The sequence below is a fragment of the Myotis brandtii genome, unplaced genomic scaffold (genome assembly GCF_000412655.1).
Source record: "Myotis brandtii unplaced genomic scaffold, ASM41265v1 scaffold266, whole genome shotgun sequence".
Taxonomy (NCBI): domain Eukaryota; kingdom Metazoa; phylum Chordata; class Mammalia; order Chiroptera; family Vespertilionidae; genus Myotis; species Myotis brandtii.
This window is the reverse complement of record NW_005360124.1, coordinates 12340025-12360598: the sequence shown is the minus strand read 5'-3', so window position 1 is coordinate 12360598 and position 20574 is coordinate 12340025. Positions and strand designations below refer to the sequence as shown.

The 20574-nt window shown below is 39.5% G+C and overlaps 1 protein-coding gene across 2 annotated transcripts in view; it reads left to right on the top strand.

Moving 5' to 3' along the window:
* The window catches only part of LOC102241552 (chromosome unknown open reading frame, human C9orf135), a 122074-nt gene that overhangs the window by 14815 nt on the left and 86685 nt on the right, over positions 1–20574 (top strand). For both annotated transcript variants that reach the window (XM_014541298.1, XM_005868354.2), the window contains exons 2-4: positions 2957–3065; positions 15033–15151; positions 16044–16112. In XM_014541298.1, the coding sequence (XP_014396784.1) occupies positions 2957–3065; positions 15033–15151; positions 16044–16112 (297 nt within the window). The remainder of the gene's footprint in view (positions 1–2956; positions 3066–15032; positions 15152–16043; positions 16113–20574) is intronic.

The window sequence follows — 20574 nt, the reverse complement described above, 5'->3', positions numbered from 1 at the left end:
AAGTCAACCACTGTGTGAGTCCACCCAGCAGGAGCTACAGCGATATCAGCAGATTTCTCCTCTTTGTTTGGGGTTTGGAAGTTTTGGAGCTCTCTGACCCAGCTGCAGTTTGTTAGGTTAGGCTGCAAAAGCACAGGTGATTCCTTTGTGCCGCTGGGCACAGCTTGGGTGGGGATGTAAATTGAGTGGGGCGGGGTCTCAGAGAATCACCAGGGTGGAGTAAACAGCAATGGCTGTCGTCAGCCGTCTCTGCGACTCCATGTCTCAGCGTCCCCAAGTCCCGCGCCCCCACAGCAACAATGATCCCTGCAAGCAGCTCTGCGAGAAAGCCACCCTCGCTTTCCGACCCGCTGCAAGACAGTCCAGGTTCTCCCAGTAGGAGCCTGGGACCCCAGAATCTCACCGTAAATGAGTTCAGTGCTTGTATCCCCTTCTGATTGAAAAAAACCGCGCACCCAGGTGCAGCTGCCTCGCGGGCGCCTTTGTACCTCTGTTCTTGGTGCCTCTGCACCTCCTACCCGGTCTCAATGCGCTTTTTTCTTTCCTTCTAGTTGTAGAACTTCCACTCGGCCAGCTTTCCCGTAGTTCTGGATGATAGCTGCTTTGTCTTATAGTTGTAGTTTTAATGTTGTTGTGGGGGGCAGCATGTACAGGTTTATACCTTATGCCGCCATCTTGGTTCTCCTTCGGTATTCTAGTTTTATTGCTTCAGGTAAGAATGACCCAGCAGGCAACACAGCCAAATTCTTGAATTTGGGGTTCAAAAGCTTAGACCTTAGGATGACAACCTAGATTTGGAAGAATAGCTGAAAAGGTGGGCTATCTGTCCCAGAGTAGATGAAGAATTTATGGACTGAAGACAGAGGAGGCAGAGATGTTGAGAACGTGTGAATTTGTTTAGGATCCCAAATTTGAATTAAGACTTTGGAAGTTCTAGAGCAAGTGGACTTATCACTGCCTCAGCCTCTATCTCCAGGGTAATGTCTGCAGAGCTGTCTGAAGGACAGGGCTCCTATGTGTCCACCATGGTCAGGATGGGTAGGGACATGAAGCACCTACCTGCTTGGTGGGACAGTATCTGAGTTTCTAGAAACCCTGGATGGTGGGGGACACTAGAAAGTTTTTGGTAGGCTAGTGAGTGGCACCCTTGTGTCTCAGTGCCAGACTATACAAACATCTGTGTGGCAGGACCAGGAAGGCATAGCAGAGATCTGCATGGATCCATAACAGAAAACCACAGGGAATGTTTCCACAAATGCTACGAAGAAGAGACAATGACAACAAAGATGGATTCTTGGCATGGGGGAACCACATGGACCATTTAGAGCTGAAAGGACTCCTGAATGACCAAGACTAATGTTTTCCAACTGGAAAGTGAGAGCTTTGTTAAATTATGGAAATTAAGTTTAATTATGGAAAAATTACGTTGTGATTCTTATATACCAGAATTTTTGAAGCCTGATTCGTATTCACTATACATAGATGTTTATAGAGCTTTACAGTATTTGAAGAAACTTCTGTATTTTTTTCATTTTAATTCTAATAAAAATCTAAAAAGGTACTGGTATTTGTTTATGTTCTCATTTTACATATGAAGCAAGAGGGTTAAATAACTTGCCTAAGGTCACACAGTTAGGACCTGGCTTAGCAAAGATTCAAACGCATGGCCTTATTACCTCTACCACCCCTGGTTCTTAATGTTGTTCAATATACCCACTAAGGACTTTCATAAGAGCTTTCTGTCAGTCTCAAAAAATGCTGGTATTGTATCAATATGCTTTTAAATTAATGCTCAGTTGTGAGGAAGGCAAGAGAGCTGGAACTCTGCCACTTCAATCTGGGCTTCCTTCCTGTTGTATTCTCTGCATAACTCTGCTCCCAGTTCTCAGAGATGGAGAGGGAAAGTGTAATTTGAATGCAGTACAAAGGCCAAGATGAGGGTTGGTTCCTAAAGGACCTCCTAACTTGGACACTGAGTGACCCATCTAGGTGAATGGATGCTGTTCTGTTTCCACAGCCCTGTGACCACACTCAGCATGCTGTAGATTTTTCTTAATTGTATGTTGTTCTTGCCACATTATGAGCAAGTGAAGGCAGGGACTACATCAGGCTTGCTTTCCATTGCATCCCCTGTACCTAGCAAAATGCCTGGCACGTAGTAGGTACTTAAAAATACATGCTTAATGAAGGGACAATTGAAGGGACAGATAGGTAGAGAAATTTTTGGATACCTCAGTGTCCATTACACAATTCTAGCCCTGTATCCCTTAATTGCAAGTTCACTTCTGAGGGGTGCTTGGGTTCAGCTTCTTTTGTCATACCCAAGAAAGCTTTATAAAAATAGCTACTTCTCTTGCAGGCTACTTCACCTCTTCTTTCTTCTCTATCCCCAGATTTCTCCGTTATTATTATTTCTAGCCAGTCTTTTAGACAAGATGTTTGGAATATTTTTTCTTGTTCCATTTACATGTTTTAAGAACTGTTTTTTTCTACCTTATGTTTAAGGAGCACATGTTATAAATTCATATGAGCAAATACTTTCTGTTCTCTCTCATTTTGAAAAAAAAATTATAATTAAAATTCATGGTGGGAAAAATTTCTAAAGTGGCAAGTTGCCTTTCTAAGATATTACCATGTCTTATTTTAGAATTTACTTTTGGTAACTAATCTACATTATTAAATAAGATTCACTTCATTGGAGTCACTGAATAATTGCTGCTTGCTAAGTATTGTTTTGTGATATTAGTTTTACCCACATATGCCAAGTTGTTTTTAAGAAGTAGCCTCAGTATTAGTCAAAAAGAGATGGAAAATATATGTCATAAATCTAGTAAATTTGTAATTAAAATAATTTCACAAATATAGTCCATTTTTATTGGATAATTTTTTTAAAGGTTAAATGCAGTACATGATAAATAAGCTTTATCTCTTAACTGATTCTTACTTTTTTCTTAAGGCACCGCAACAGAGAAGCTTACCCCAAAGATTATGATATCGAGGCTCCTGAGAAAATTAAAAAACTGTGTGACTCAACATATCGGAGACTTGGAACTGATGAACCCCAAGTGAGTAGTTGCTGCTAATTTCTTTAAGCCTGGAATCTTACTCCTTGTGAAGAATGAAAAATAAAGGGAGGAGCCCTTTGCTGGTGCCATCCTCTTAGCTATGTTAGTTACTTAGGCACGTGATTTAATCATTGTGTGCTTCAGTGACCTTACCTTAAACACGTGTATACTTCAAAAGGTTATTGGAAAAATAAAATGAGATAAAACAAGTAAAATGCTTACCTCAGCCTGGCACAGACCAAGTGCTCCAGGAATGATTACTGTTGTTATACTTTTGCTGCACCTGAGGCATCTTGCTAGGTGTCTGCTTTGACCTTCACAGTAACCATGTGAAGTAGGTATTATCTTGATTATAGATGGGTAGGATCTCCTAGAGCAGTGATGGCGAACCTATGACACGCGTGTCAGAGGTGACACGCGAACTCATTTTTTTGGTTGATTTTTCTTTGTTAAATTGCATTTAAATATATAAAATATCAAAAATATAAGTCTTTGTTTTACTATGGTTGCAAATATCAAAAAATTTCTATATGTGACACGGCACCAGAGTTAAGTTAGGGTTTTTCAAAATGCTGACACGCCGAGCTCAAAAGGTTCGCCATCACTGTCCTAGAGGTAAAGCAACTTTCTCAAAGTCACACAATTAGGGAGTGGAAGACTTAGATTTCAGTTCTATTTGTACTTATGGTGGCGGAGTTGTGAGTAATTAAAACATGCTAATATCCTTATAATATTTGTACACCTGTTACAAAAAGAATATTCATTGCATTGCATCAGTAATTTGTATTTGAACTGCTTTTGTGGGTTATTGCTTGGCTATTTAGACGTCTACCCAATCAGTATGAGGCAGGAACTCAACTTTGCAAAGACCCCTAAATTGTGTCCTACAATGCTAAGAGCTTTGGGCAAGTTGAAGAGCCAATTCAGCCTTAATAGGATGGTCTTGGAGCCTGAAGAGCTGGTAATTTGGCATGGGCAGATGTGAATGTGTTGAAAAAACTAGGTTTATATCACATCCTGCCCTCAATGGCTGGCCTAGTTTGAAATAGGGCAGGTCCAGGAAGGAAGATCCACACTTATACATTAGAAATGGTTCTAGAAGATTCTCAGTTCTCCAGTATGATGGAAATAAATTAGCTTTGCAGAGCCCAGGCTGTTACCTCCCTTCCTCGTATAGTTCAATTGACAGAGTAATAAGGATAGTCTGAAAAATGGGGACTTATTATAAAGATACAACTGCTGGATATGGAACCAAGAAATTTAAAAAGAACCAAGACAGCAAGACAGTCTCTTTCATTCTCTCTCTCTCTCTCTCTCTCTCTCTCTCTCTCTCTTTCTTTTTCTCTCTCACACAAGCACACAGAGTCTCTCTTGGCATCTCTGTTTCTCTCTGCTCAGTTGTGCTCTTTCCTCACAGCTCAGTTCTCAGGGGAATTCTGATGTTTTCATCAGTTTCCACCCCACCCTCTTGCCTTTGCACCAGGCTGTCTCTTTGGTCATTAGCTCACACATGGATAGAGCTCTTTGGTCTAGTACCTAACTCTATCAGTAGTCACTCTCTCCCACTCTCCCAAATCCAGTTTAACCTTGCTTTCTTGAGCACAGGGCTATAGTCAGGACAAGAGCGAGTGTAAAAGGCAGGCATTACCTGGCATGCACTTAGAAGGTTTTTTTTGTTGTTGTTGTTTTGTTTTTACCTTGAAAAACATTTATTTTTTATTTCTTTTTTTTTTAATTTTAATTAAATCTTTATTGTTCAGATTATTACATTAGTTACTCTTTTTTCTCACCATAGCTCCCCTCCCCCCAGTTCCCACCGCACCCTCCGCCCTCACTCCCCACCCACTGTCCTCATCCATAGGTGCACGATTATTGTCCAATCTCTTCCCTCACCCCCACACCCCTTCCCCCCCCGCCCCAGAATAGTCAGTCCATTCCCTTTCTATGTCCCTGATTCTATTACAATCACCAGTTCATACTGTTCATCAGATTATTTATTCACTTGATTTTTAGATTCACTTGTTGATAGATGTGTATTTGTTGTTCATAATTTGTATCTTTTTCTTCTTCTTCCTCTTCTTAAAGGATACCTTTCAGCATTTCATATAATACTGGTTTGGTGGTGATGAACTCCTTTAGCTTTTTCTTATCTGTGAAGCTCTTTATCTGGCCTTCACTTCTGAATGATAGCTTTGCTGGATAAAGTAGTCTTGGTTGTAGGTTCTTGGTATTCATCACTTTGAATATTTCTTGCCATTCCCTTCTGGCCTGCAAAGTTTCTGTTGAGAAATCAGCTGACAGTCGTATGGGTATTCCCTTGTAGGTAACTGATTTTCTCTCTCTTGCTGCTTTATTTTTTATTTCTAAGTGAAAATGTTTTTGGTCTCTGGATTGTTGGAGGAAGCAAGATGAAGTGAAGTATGAGGTGTAAGAACCACAACATTCATTCCTTATATTCCATGCATTATAGTAGTCAACCCTCAGTTTTATATATGATACATAAATAAGATATTAACCTTCTCTCTGACGTTTGTTCATGGTCATTGAAAACTTGTCCTTCCTTTACCAGATTTGCTGTATGTATTAGATAGGAAGAAAAATAGACCAAGGAGTCACTATTTCTGATGAAACTGCTATTCTCATGTCTTAATAGTAGGTTACATTTTTCTCTATAGATTTTTTTTAAATATATAAAGCACTTGCTCATTCATCTTGTTCCTTGCTATTCTCAAACAAAGTTATAAAGTTGACAAGAAAGATATTATTTCAGTTCTCAACCTAGATTCACTTATTTCAAATGGCTCACCCAAGGTCCCAGGTATATAAAAAGAAGGAGGGGCTACAGAGTCTCCATACCTTCATGTGTCAGGTGGGATGCTAGATGTGGCAGGAGGATGGATGAGTTTCTCTTCCTCTTGTCACAGATTTTGATGGAGGTCTAAATACTAGAACACTCCAGATATTTGGTAAGAGCCATATGTCCTAAAGCAAGATGTTGGGCTACCTAAGCAGGAGCTGTAAAAGATTATAAACTAGGTGAGGCCAGTATGAACGGTTATGTCTTTGAAGACTAGAGCCCAAGAGTTGAAAGAGGATTTATTTAGTTGTGGGTTGTATGTCTCTCCTTCCACAGTTGAGAGGTATTTCAAGGGAACCACTCAGAGAGATTAATAGGTGTGTCCTGTAATTTAGAGGACATAAGTCCAGGTATATGACATATGCCTCAGAATCTAAAGCTGAGAGGCCATGCTTGGTCTGGCAGAGCAGAGGGTGGGAGTGTTTGGGGAGAAGCAGTCCTTGAAGTGGGATGTTGGTCAAGGATATATGAGTGTGTGAATTTACCTATGGACTCATTGGAGAGAATTGGCCAGAGCATACTTGAAAAGGCTGCTTAGAGTAGGAGCAGGGGGTGAAGAGACCGAGCACAACAGACCCATCAGATACTCAAGGCTTGGAAAGAGGAGTTACAATCAACCGGGAGGAGCTTTGCCTGCTTCCAGCAAGCTACAGTTGGAGGCCCTTGTAAGAGAGTCCCTGGAAACAATTACAATTGTGCCGCCTGAGAGGAGTCGATTTTGAATGTCCCATAAGCCCAGGACCACCAGCACAGGTCAAGAGAGTAAGGGCCATTTAACACTGTGCCTCATCTCTTCCCATCAGCCAGACCTGGGAGGGGCCTGGGAGTTGGGGGAAATAGAAGAGAGAAGCCTGGAAGGGAAACAGCAGTGGAACAAGGCCCCACCCACTGCAGGCTTCCAGGCCAAAAGCAGCCCTGAGCTGGGAAGGTGGGAACCTTAAATCTAATCAGTTAGAAGTGATTACTTCACTGGACTGGAACATTTCATAGCTACAGTGAGATCTGTCTTGAGATTGAGGGGCCCCAAAAAGCTATAGGACTTGCTTAAAATTTCCAACAAGCCAAAGGAAAGAGCTAGCTATCCATGTGGGATTTAAGGGGCAGCTTGATTAAAATCAAATTGCTTAATGATCACATTCTATTGATGGAATAGATTCAATTCAATAAGATGGTTACATGAACAGTGCCTCATTTCATCTTTGGAAAAACTCCCCAGGCAGGTACCACACATGGCCCACATTGTGTAGATGAGGACACTGAGGCCACGTGAAGCTTTATCACTTATTCAAAGTCAAACAGCTGACAAGTATATTAAAAATTAAAATTCATTTATTTCCCTACTGGTTCCAAAGTCTAAGATCGTAAATACTTTCCCAAATTCCCTTTTAAAATGCCATGTTGCTCCACTCTTAGTCCTTTTAAACATCTGACAGTACATACTCCTTGCAGAAAATGAGCCTGGTTACTTTTTTGCTCTGGCTTGGGTATTGTATACCCCTTACTGCATATGTTATGGGCTTTGATTTCTTACATCTTAACTACCACCTCTGTCCTGTTTCCCAAATTATGTCTACATATGTGCTGGCCAGCCCTATTCCCATCTGCTTTTCCTCCTGAATGCCTTCGTAGCATTTTTTTTTCAGCATTGTTGCTGAGTGGTTGCTTCTTATGTGTACCAGCATTTCTGTTTAGCTGACTGAAGGTTTCCTTGCTCTTAACTGCTACTACTGGGCCGAATGTGCACATTGGCTTTTTGTAAAGATATTTAAGATGAGACTCTCTTTGTCTATATTATGGCCGAGACTCCAAAAGGTTAAGAACAAAACCACAGTCTCATGTATCCAAGTGAAATATTAGGCCACTGAGGTGAAACCCTCAAAGAAGATGGTGTCCTTAGGCCACCACACATATGCAGAGTATAAGAGATTGAAATTCAGGAAACCAAAAGAGGAGTTGTGAGTAGAGAACAGGTTTGGGAAAAGGTGTACTGTAAGTCTTATCTGGAAACATACCCCTCTGGTTTCAGTTGTGCATAATGGATTTCCTACCCCATACCCTCAGGCTTCAGGAGGCTGTGTGGGACCCTGGGAGATGCAGATTCACAGGGGAGCAGTAATTCAAGCCACTGGAGTTTCTCTGGTTGTCTTATTATTCTAAGTGACTATACGAAATAGCACTTTAAACTACCGTATTTTTTTTTGTATTTTATTTGGATTTTGTTCAGGTGCTACGGGGCTATAACAGAGTGAGCCCCATGCAAACTAAACTGATCAGGGGTACTTTTATTATTGTTTGTTCATTTGTAAAGCCTCACCCAAGGATCCTCACAACACTACCAAAGGCCCTGTCACAAAAACAGTCAGACTGCTTCTGAGGAAGTGGTGCATGTCCTGTAAACTCAGAAGGATTTATTTAAGATATATTTTTATTGATTTCAGAAAGGAAGGCAGAGGGAGAGAGAGATGGAAATATCAATATGAGAGAAAATCATCCATCAGCTGTCTCCTGCATGCCCCCTACTGGGGATGGAGCCCACAACTCGGGCATGTGCACTGGGAATGGATCCATGATCTCTTGGTTTGTGGGTCGAAGCTCAACTATTGAGCCACACTGGCCGGGCTCAGTAGGATTTTAAGTACAAGCACATCTGATGCTGTCAAAGAAAAGCAAATAATTGTATTAAACACATTTTCTTATACAGTTAATGAATTAATGCCAAGGCTTTTTTGGAACTAACAGGACCACATTGATGAGCACATTAGGTTAGTATTAGTAAAGGGTGTCCCGAAATTCACACAAGAAGTAATTTTGATAGAAAACACAGGTTTATAATTAAAAATAGTAAATTTTTTATTGATTCATAAAGTATACAGTATAGGGTTATGTATAGAATAGCATATTGGGTAAATGGTCTTCACGGCTTTGCTGGCACATATGCACTCTTTTGTTGAAATTTTCCATGACCGTTTTGCATGACCCTCAGCAACACCCTCATGAACTGCTTCGATGTTTTGTGTTGAACAACTTGTTGAAAGACGGCCAGAGTGTTTAAAATCACTAATTGATCCAGCCTCCCTAAATTTTTTAATTAATCTCTTCACAGTTGATGAAGTTAAATCACTATTCCGACCATATTTTGCACGAAAATTTTGAACTGTAGCTGCCAAACCTTCATTATTTTTAAAATATTGCTCAACAATGAAAACGCGTTGTTCTTTCATGTAGCGCTCCATTTTTAATATCCCTGAACTGCCATCTGTCATGCCATCTTTTTTTTTCATTGGCAACACTTTATGGCACAAATGGCGTAAAATTCAAATCTTGCGTGAATTTTGGGACACCCTTTATTAGCAGTATTGCAGTCATTTTAGACTTCAAAATAGCAAATAAAGAATAGTACAGAAGTATGCTAATATTCATTTTATGAATAAAGAATAGCCAAGTGGGCCTCAAATTTGGCATTTAAAAATTAATGACCCTAAAAAAATATAAAGAGATATAATTACACTGGATCTGAGAAATTCAATTATCATTTATTTAATAGGCTCAGGTGTGTTTTTCTTTGTTTGACACAGTAGAATGGTGTTTTGACCACATAGTCTTAGCGATGCTTGTATTCAGATCTAAGTACCTGAAAGAGGCATATAGATGAAATTCTTGTAAATGGAATAATTTTAAATGTCACTGTGAAAGAACAACTTAAACCAGGAGAAAGGAAGTTGTTTGGGGGTAGTGGATTGTTGAGTCCTGTCATGCTTCCTGTCTCCATTATCTCTGAGCTTGGAGTTGATGCCATTGGTTCCAGCCTTTTTAACCTGGAAGTACTTTGGAATGTCTTCTCCAGTATTTATTGGCACAATTGAATCTACCTTTCCTGTTTCAGGAATTCTGTATCAATTTTGGCCCGCTGAGTGTACCTTCCTTGTTGTCTGCTGCAGCTATGGGTTTATTCTAGCAAATATCTTTTCTGCCATTCCTAGGGGTTTGGGACAGGAATGGAAGTAGGTGTCCACCATTTTATCCCATCACTCTCCTTCATAACTCTTCTTCTGTATCAAAAATCAGGCCCAAATTTAACTTTAGAGAAACTTGGATTTAATTTTTCATGTACATTAATTTGCTTAAGCAAGAACAAATGAAGCTAAAAATGTGCAATCACACACACACACACACACACACACACACACACACACCCCTACTGTTTATCTGTCTATTTATCCTACTTTGTGGAGTTAGTTTTTTCTCAATCCCTGGATAAAATCTGTGCAGTTTCTATCATTTTTATGGTCAATTTTTATGTCTATTGGCCACATTTCAATAATTAAAATATATAATCAAAATTATGAATTTTATTTAAATTTAGATCTTTTCCCTGCCGCCATTTAGAGTCTGCGGCAGGCCAGAGGTCTGCAGGGGGAAATATGTGGGCAGGGCAGGTTTAACTGTTTTTCTGTTTCTTCATTTCTCTGCTCCTCCTTCCTTCTCTCAGACAACTAGACAGCTAAAAAGCTCTCATGGGGTAACTTTACTAATATTAATTACTTAACTGAGACCACTGTTGTGACAAGACTGTTTTGTTATCTGAGAGTGATCAGAATAAAATATGGCACTTGTCCAAGATTTAGTTCTTCTCAGAACAGAGAATGAACCATCCCAAACAGGCTAGCATAAACAGGCAGTGGAAAAAAAAACCAATGAAATTTTTTTTCTGATTGTACCCCATGAGTCCCAGTTATTCAAAATAGTAATGGGGTGGGGTCCTCTCTGCTCCTCTGGGATCCTTTAAGAAGTAGTCTGTGTACGGCACTACTGAATTCACCTAGATATGAAAACAGCCAGCATTTCTAAGGGCAAAACTGCTGCTGAGAAATAAGAACAGCCTTTTGGATGCGTTTTAAAGATAAAGACTTGACAAAGTCTCATTGGTTACTTGTTGATGACAATGACATTTTTGGTAGTGGTGCAGAAAAGGTACAGTTGGTAGGGGAGTGCTGTTTAACAGGGTAAAATAAGACTTCCTCATTTGTGATTAAAGATCTAAGATAATGAATGCCAACTCCTTCATTACAAAATGAGGTGCTGAATCACTCATGTAGAACAGGCAAAGCATTTGGGCTGCAACTGATTTTTAGCCCCCTGGCCTCTCATCCACCTTGAGGATTAAAAAAGAAAAGATTGAAAAAAGGCCGAGAGTATTTGGAATTTGGAGGAGTCATTTGAAGATAGTGTGCATGCTGAGTCTCACACCTGTTGTCCCCAAGGGGTAGGGGTAGTAAGTATGTCCCATTCATTTCAAAGCTTTTGAGTAAGGCTTCAAGGATACTAGACAGGGTACTTGATCAGTGTTTCCTGACGTTGGAAGACTTGGTGGACTGAAATCTGACTCATTCCCGATGCAGCCTGTGGCATCAGAGGGGAAAACTGATTTGGGAAGTACCTGCACTTCCTTCTATATGGGTCAGAGGGATATGCTTTCTGGGGATCCTGTAAGAAGCCCAAATGTCAATCATCTGAAACAATTGTTGCAAGAGAGATTCTGCCAGGGAGTAAGTCATCCTCAGCAGGAAGAACCTGGTTACCCTCAAATGTGGAATTGGAGTGTAAGTCCTAAGTCCTAAGTCCTAAGTGACCTGAGTGTCCTAAGTCCTAAGTGTTTCCCATATCAGCCTCCCCGGTTATATGTCTACTGGGTTTTCTTAAATGCAGCACATATGGGAAGAGTTTATCTTGGAAGAGTACAAGTGAGGACTAAAAATAAATTGTTACTCAGGAAAATAAAGAATAAGCATGATATTATGAAATGAACTTCCTGCACACACATTAGACATTTTTTATATTACCATTTGACTCAAGTGAGACTTTACTATGCAAATTAAATGGAAATGTTAGTGATTATCCTGTGGGTTTGTGCTGTGTTAAGTTAGCTGTTTCACATACCAAATTGCCAATCTCCAGTTTGTGATATATATATATATCCCCAAAGACTTTTAAACATATGAAAGTGCTTTTATAAATTATCCACCCTTATGTCAGGTTATGAACATTTCTAGACCAAAGTGATCTTTCACATTAAGATGGTATAGGATTAGGTTTGCCTACATGCAACACAAACCACAAATCAACAGTGGCTGTTCACATACAGTTTTATTCTTTCATGTAAAAAGTCTGAAGGATAGCAGGCCAGGATCGGTATGGAATTTCAACAGATTAGCAGAGACCCACTTCTTCAAGCTTTCTGCTCTTCTAGCATTTGGGTAGGGCCTAAGACAGCTGCTAGAAACCTATCATTATGTCTGCTTTCCATGCAGCAGAAAAGGCGGGGGGGGAGGAGAGGAACCTTTCCCGGAGGTTGTATAAATTACTTTCACTTATTCATAAGGGAGACTAGAAAACCATAGTCTGAAACACCAAGGTCCCAGCTAAACTTTTGGGTTCTATGATGAAGATGGGAAGCCTAATACTGGCGGATAACATTTGCCTACGATATAGGACAGAGGGTGAGAATGGGCTCTAGAGTCAGATGGCTTCTCTTTGCTTCTTGGCTCCACTGCTTATTAGGTTGTAACTTTGATCAAGAGTCTAAAACTTCCCATGTCTTTATTTCCTCAGGTGTAATGTGAGAGTAGGAGAGTTTTCATGAGCACGTAATGTGAAGACATTTTGAGTGGTGTCTGGCCATGTGCTATGGTTATTACCATTATCCTCATGGTTTACTATAACTCACTAAGCTATAGTCAGTATAGCCTCTGGAGTTCACTACTGTAGCTCCAGAACTTAGTAGGATGCCTGGCACATCATAGACATGGATGGATGAATGAATGATCCAGACTGCATGAGTTTTGAATTGTGAAATTTCTACTTTTTCAGTGGTTTACATGGGCATTACTTAATCCCTTTCAACCTTAGTTTTCCCTTAAGATGAAGATAAACTATTCCAAGTGTTCTTCCTTTCTCCCTCTAGATTCACTCTCTACCCTTCTAACCCTGCTCTGTGCCAAGGAGGCTGACCTTTATGGATTGCATCAATGAGCTCCCTTGCCCTCTGGCTTCCTGTTGGGATTCGCCTGTAGAAGGCACTGACAGGTGTTCAGAGGTGGGAGGAGAGTTGGTTTGCTCATTTATTCCTACGGTTTCCTTCCTGCAGAGCCATGGTTTGTCGGTGGCTGTGTGCTATAGACAGAATGTTTGGGTCCCCCAAAAGTAAATGGTGAAACCCTAGCCCCAGTGTGATGGTATTAGGAGGTGGGTCATTGTGAGCCCTCATAAATGGGATTGGTGCCATGTGAGGACATGGTGAAAAGATGGCCTTCACCAGACACTGGATCTGTCAACGCCTTGATCTTGGACTTCAAAGCTTCCATAACTGTGAGAAATAAATTTCTGTTGTTTATAAGCCACCCAATCTATGGTATTTATAACAGCAGCCTAAGGTGGACTAAGACACTATGTGTCTGTTCTGAAAGCCACAACTATCAAGTGGCCCTTTCTTTACAACTAGGTCTTTCTGGGTTCCAGTGATTGCCCCTACCCTACGGCTCCCCACTATTGTGTCCTCATGGCACTTCAACATTGTTTGGGGGTTTTCTGAATGCTGGTCACACTTTTAAAAATACTTCTTTTATTAAACTCTCCTCAGTTCCCCATTTTATTCTACTTTTTGTTCATTTTGTTCTGTGACCATGATTGATACACGATATTAGTAGGGTGGCTTTGAGCATTTAATGAAATAATAATGCATACAAAGTGCTTAATGTGGTGTCTGACACAGAATAAGCACTCAATAAACTTAAGCTCCACTAATGTTACTATCTTCTGCTTTCTTTTACTTCTCATTATTTCAATATATTTGTTTCATAAAATTTTCAAAGATGTTGATTGCTTTGTTGACGTGATCATTGCCAAGAATGATCAGAGCATAACTACGGCAAATTTTTGGGTCAAATTTAAACCTTAAAACAAAATGGTGGCTAGTCATCCTCCCCTGCCGCCAAAGATATGTCTTCTTTTTTGTTAAAGCATAAACTATAAAGCATAAACTATACTGTGTCCTATACCATTGACCTGTTAACTTGGGGATCTAAGAAGATGAGTAGTTGAGCTGAGGGTATAGGAATGAGAACTTGGAAATTGGGCTAGGAGGCTGTGGTCTTAGAGAACAGGGTGAGAGAAGCTAAGGATCTGTAGAGCCATGGAATAGACTAGGGAAGTAGGACCAGAGACTGTAGTTAAAATTGCTTTGAGTTGTGGTGATTCCTAGTTGTTGCAAAGCCTTATTATATTAACCCACAGTGGACCAAAGACATATGAATATAGCTATGATAGCAGTTGAAGTCTTCAAATTTCTAATCAGTGGTTTCTCTTTTTTTATAAACAAAATCTAATGGCATTACTGTGATCTGGGGCTTCATTGAATGTGTTGGGGAACCTAGTTTTTAGGATTAGGAACAATAATGGGTTCTGGTGGTGGTGGTGAGTTCTGGTTCTCTGCTGTGAACTTCTACATTTGTGATATTCTAGAGTTTTGTATGAAACTATTCAATCCTCACTGTCTGTTTTTGTTCCCAAGATCCCCTAGATGTTACCCATGTTGCATCTGCAATTGGTTTGTGTACATCTTACAGTCTGCAGATTTTTCTCATAGTAATAATTGCTTTCTAATTCATTGAATTATCATCTGTGATAGAAAATGGATGATGATGATGATGATGATGATGATGGCCATGATGATGGTGATGATGAGGATTATATCTGAAGTCCTATTCAATTTATAAAGTGATTGCTATAAATAATTCCTTACTTAGGGAAATAAAATATATTAAACTTGAGAAGGAAGTAGAAAGCAAATATAATTAATATTTAGTTGAATGCAGAACTTTTCATTTCATAGAAAAAACTAATTTGATTTTTATTTTCCAACAATGTAAAGTAAGAAATTGCCATTTTTACATGTTTATGATGAAATAGCTGCTATGAGATATCACTTATTTTTTAATGTCAATTGAGTCAACAATTAAAATCAGAGTCTACTTCAACAAAAATATATTTTGGTAACTGATTATTTTTACAATTAATTCATTTTTCTTAGATTTGGCTTCTATTTTTTTTTCCAGATTTGGATCTCAGAAACACATGAACAAACGGCACGAGTTTTTTTAAACACAGAATTGGCTCAAATAAAAAGCCGTGCTTTATTGAATGAGGAAACATGGTGCTCTGGGATTGTTGAAAGGTATTCTTAATATTTTTCTTTGCTTACGGAATAGGGAATGCAGGAAAGGAGTTATGTAAGTACCGAAGAGGTCTAGTGGCACAAGCTACACACTACAGGAACACTTAAAGCACAGGAGCACATCTCATGCCTCCATGCTGTCTGCCTATGCCATTCCTTCTGTTTGGAATTCCCTTTCCTCAGTTTGCCAATCAGCACTACTCATTCTGGGTCCAGCTAAAATGTAATTTTTACATGTTTTTTTCTGGTCAAGGATCTGAGTAGGTTTGAACCCCAGCTCCACAATTTACTTGTGAACGTTATTTGGTGTCTGTAACCCTCAGTTTGTTCACTATAAAATGGGAATCATAAAAGTATCTACTTCATAGAGTTTTTCTGAAGTTTAGATGAAATAAAGTATGAAATGTGCATAGAAATATTGCCTGAGTTGCATTAAGAATTAGCTAAACTGTTATTAAACAGAATTAATTGCTTTTACCTCCTTGCCCTTTGAGCATTTTGTTTGTGTTTTGTAAACTAGTTGGACTTACATTCTAATTATTTATATGTAGGTATGTTTCCCTGAGATAGACAGTCTTTTGAGGGTAGGAACTGTTTTTTAGTCATATCTGTAGTCCTGCAACCTGGCACAGTACCTTTCCATGGAAGTGTGTGATATAGACTTTCTCTTATATTGTAATTACTGGACAATGCAGTCGAAGTAATGACGGAATACTGACATTTTCATTTACACATTGGGACATTTTATTTTGCAAAGTGCATAAAGTTATAAACATGAGTATCCTTTAAAAATAATTATCGTAAAAATTTAGCCCCAAGTTAGTTTTCTATGGCTTTGATAGTTCATAAATGCCAGTCTGACATGCTCCTAAAATTGTTATCTTGTTTCCAGGGACACTGGATTGCCTGTGACAGGCTTTGGAGCTCTCTTTACTAGACACTCACCAGATCGGCGCAAGATGTAAGTAGTCCTTAAACTGCTGCAGATTGCACAAAATGTTTCTTAGTGATTCAGGAGGTTTGTTTGCAGGGGTGAAGGTGTGAGGGGCGAACCAAAGTCAACAAAAGGCCCTTTATGTGGCAGCTTTCAGACTTCTTTCCTTTAACAAAAGGTTATTTTTCATCAATGTGCATAATGTTAATAAGTAATAGTCAACCCATCTTATTTATGGTTTCCATATTTGCAAATTCTCTTACTAAAAAATTATTTATCCCCAAATCAATAATTGGGGTGTTGTTGCAGTCATTCATGAACATATAGAGTGTGGTGAAAATTTTGAGCCACCTTATGCATACATTCCCAGTTTAAGTTGAGCAAGGTGAGGCTCTGCCTCTTGTTTCAGCTCTAGTACTGTATGCAAGTGTCCTTTTCAAGGTCTATTTAGTGTTTTGTTTTGTTTTTAATTGATGAATTTGCTGTTTGAAATGGCTCCCAAGTACTGTATGGTGCTAAAGTGCTATCTGTTATATCTAAGCACAAGAGGCTGTGATGTGGAAAAAATAAGTGTGCTAAATTAAGCTTCCTTCAGGCATGAGTTATAATGCTGTTGCCTGTGAGTCCAATGTTAATGAATCAACAATATATATTAAATAAGGTATCTTTAAACAGAAACACACATAAAAACAGTTATATATTGGTTAGTTGATGAAAATATTATAACCAGAGACTCCTAAGACTCTAACTCCATATTTCTCCAAGGAGCAATGGTTCAGCATTTGCTAATACAGTGTTTGTAGTGACTTCATAGAACATTACTGTGAATAATTAGAATTTACTATAGAGCAAGAGACTAGCAACTTCGCCAATAAAATAAATAAAATTTGTGTTGGGGGTGGCATGACTTGTTACTACAGAAAAGAGATTCCTTTTCCACTCATCTGTTTAAAGAATACAAACTTTTATAATTTCTGTAATGATATAGAGATAAATGATGTGGAAATACAGATACTTCCAAGCATGACAAAATTCTAAGTATTGAATTGTGCATTATGAAGATATGAGTGTGTGTCATCGTCACCAGCAATTTAAATGTGCTTGCTTCCTTTGAAAACTGTCTGGTATTAGAACTAAGCTAATTTGCTGAGTCTGCCTGAGGTGGGGAGAGTTGGGGAGTCTCACCTCATTTCACAGTCACCTATAGAAATTCTGGGCAGGTATTCTAACGCTGTGGGTTCTAACTCCGATTGCTCCGGCACAGCTGGCCTGGCCTGCATCCCTCACAGCCTGTAGCACCTCTACGTGGGCTGGAAGGTCCACAAGTAGTATCTCCAGTATGATCCATGGGGAGAATGGGCTTTGGGCTTCCATCAAGGCAATGGGCTAAAAGCATCCTGCTGGCTCCCTTCTCTACATTGAAGTCTGAAATTTCCAGCAAAGACATGGGAAGGTATAATGAATCCAGAGGCACACTTTGACAACTGGATCAAAACTCTGAGAAACTCACAAGAAAATAAAGGGCTAGAGCAGGAGAAGGCTAGGGGATGGGAGGAGCAGAGAAGGGAGAAGGCAAAAGATGAAATCTCTAACTGGAGTCTTGGTCCAGTCCAGGGTGGGAGCTGTGATCTCATTGGGCCAGGCTTAGACAGGATCTGAAAGAGTCTTATCTGTTGTGTTTGCAAACTTGGGTAATATGCTCAAAGTTGGTTTTTTGCATGGACTTTGATTGCTGTTTTTAGTCCACGGCAGAAAATGAGACAGCCAAGGTTCTACATAATAAAGAATTTGATGTCAACAACCTCCCTCCCTAAAGCTCTGATATCAGCATTGAGATCTATAATGCCAGCCACAGATAGCCAGTGGGACCCTGGGTTGTCTTCCCCAACTCCAGTTAGAGAAAGCAGTCTCAGATACAGAAGAAGAACTGGGATGTGCATCTTAAGGAGAAAGAAATGGCAGGGAAAATAAGTGTAGTTAAGCCAGAAACTGCAGTAGAGGCACTCAACCCATATTTCCCCAACTCACAGTGAAGACACCAATTTAGCCTCTCTTTTCTTGTTTTAAAATATATTATTGATTTCAGAGAGGAAGGGAAAGGGAGAGAGAGATAGAAATATCAATGATGAGAGAGAATCATGGAATGGCTGCCTCTTGCATGCCCTACACCAGAGATCAAGCCCGCAACCCAGACATGTACCCCGACCGGTAATTGAACCATGACCTCCTGGTTCATAGGTCAATGTTCAAACACTGAGCAACACCGGCGGGGCTAGCCTCCATTTTCAATGGACTACTTATGTAGTCATCAAAAGCGGAGGCAACTGATAGTTTTAGGAGTAACACAGATGAAGTCTCAATTGAAAAGCTCATAACACATCTAAAGAACAAAAGCATCATGAAGAATGAGCTATAGGCAACCAACATGAGAGGAAACAGACCTGATGGAGCAAATGGAACAGGAATTTAAAACCAATGGAACAAAAAGCTAAAGCTTTATTATTTAGGGAAATGAAACAGCAGAAAATGTAGACAAAATAATAAAAATCAAGTTGACATTAATATCCCAACAGCAATACTGGATATAAGAGCATAACATTAAAGTATTGAAGGAAAAGAATTTTGATCCCACAATTATTTCAATGTGAGGGTCAAATAAAAGTGCGGGTATAAAAGGGCTGGTTTCAGACTTGCTAACCTGCCATAAACCACTGCAGAACTGGACAAATACATCAAGTGTTGGACAGCAACCAGTGAGGCTCTGTGCTCCTTGAGATGGGAGGTGAGCGTCACATTCTCCTCTGACTCACCGAGAAAAGTTTTCCTGGCTCTGGTATAGGCAAGTGAACCCAAGTGTAGAGCAGTGTTCTTCTTGAGCCTGGAGATGGGAATAGGAATTTAGAGCTTCTGATAGGACTGGAATTTGTAGGACAGGATATTGGAGAGAAGGAAACCTGCATGGGGTTCACCTCAGATGATTGGTCAGAGCCTGGACTCTGGGTGCACTATCAAATTAGTAGCCCTAGCGTTAAAAAATCAGCTAGAGCTGTCTTTGGTATACTCTGAAATTTCACAATGATGCTCTCTCCTGTGTATTGTGTAGTAGGCTCTGGGCATACATTACCTGCCTTCAAATCCTGGGCCTTCCACTTAAAGATCTTGGGCATGTTTTGTACATCAGTTTCTTTATCTGTAAAATGGGAGTAATAATTATAAAGGCACCCATTTTATAGGGTTATTGTGATGATTAAATAAGTTAATGTATGTAAAACAATTAGAAGGGTAACTGATGCATGTATGGTAAGTGTTGTGCAAGTCAGCTGGGCCAGATACTTGATGAACACTTTCAGTCTAGAAACTCCTACCTATCAGTTCAGGGCAACGTCCTTGATTTATTTCATTGATGATTTATACCTTCCATTTCCTCTGTTCTCTCTTTTTGGAAAGTCTTTATTTGGATATTAGATTGCTTGCCCTGTTCCTTTAATTGTCTTATCTTTTCTATTTTATTTTTGTCTTTACTATCTACTTTGTTCTCTGTTTCTTCAACCCTACTATTGAGTTCAATTTTTGTTTTCTGAATCCTTCTGTTTTTATAGGATCCACTATTTGATTTTATGACCACAATATCTTCTTTCACCTATCTGGAGATGTTATACTGATAGTTTGTTTTTCTTTATTTTTTTCCTCCACGCATACAGTCTCTTATTTTGTCCAAGAATGCTCTCTTGTTTCTGTTTGTATTGTTTGTTTGTAGTTATGTATCTTCCATGCTAGGGGTTTCCATCAAATGTTTGGAAATTAATCCTTGGTTTTCTCTTCATGATTAAGAGATGAGGCTTTTTGGGCCTGTGAGTAAGGCTTATTGACTTGGAATTTCACTGGAGGGATCTAGGTGGGTCTTTTTCTTCTTCTTTTTTTGCAGAAGCCCTTGTGTCAGTATTTTAGTCTTTCTGTGTGGGTTGGTCAGATTCCCCAGAGGAAGCTCTCACCCATCTGAAAGGCGAAGGGCTGGGGCCTGTGTTCCTGCAGCCAGTAGGGCAATTGGCTGGGACATCAGTATTCATACTTCATTGTGTATGGTCACTGAACTATGTTGTTGATCAAGGACTTTCTCTTTTACCCTTTCCAGTGAATAAATTTCTAGCTTTCTGCTGGCAATAACCCAGCAGTGTGGAGTGCAGTTGGGGCCTGGAGTTCTAACTGCTTCTCAGACAGCTCGCCCACAGGCCTCCCTTGCTGCTTTAGGACTCAGCTTTCTGCTAAGTCAGAACCACTTGTCCATTTTCTCTTGAGCTTCCAAAATTTGTTTCTTTTGTCTTTTTTTGTTTTCCTTGTTCTTGTGGATTTATTATTTTTAAAAGTCTCTTTAATGTGGTTTTAGTAGATCTTTTTGAGGAAGCAAGATGCAAGGTATACATTCATTCTTTTTTCTTATCTTTTAAAAATTTTTTTTTCTTTATTGATAAGGTATCACATATGTGTCCTT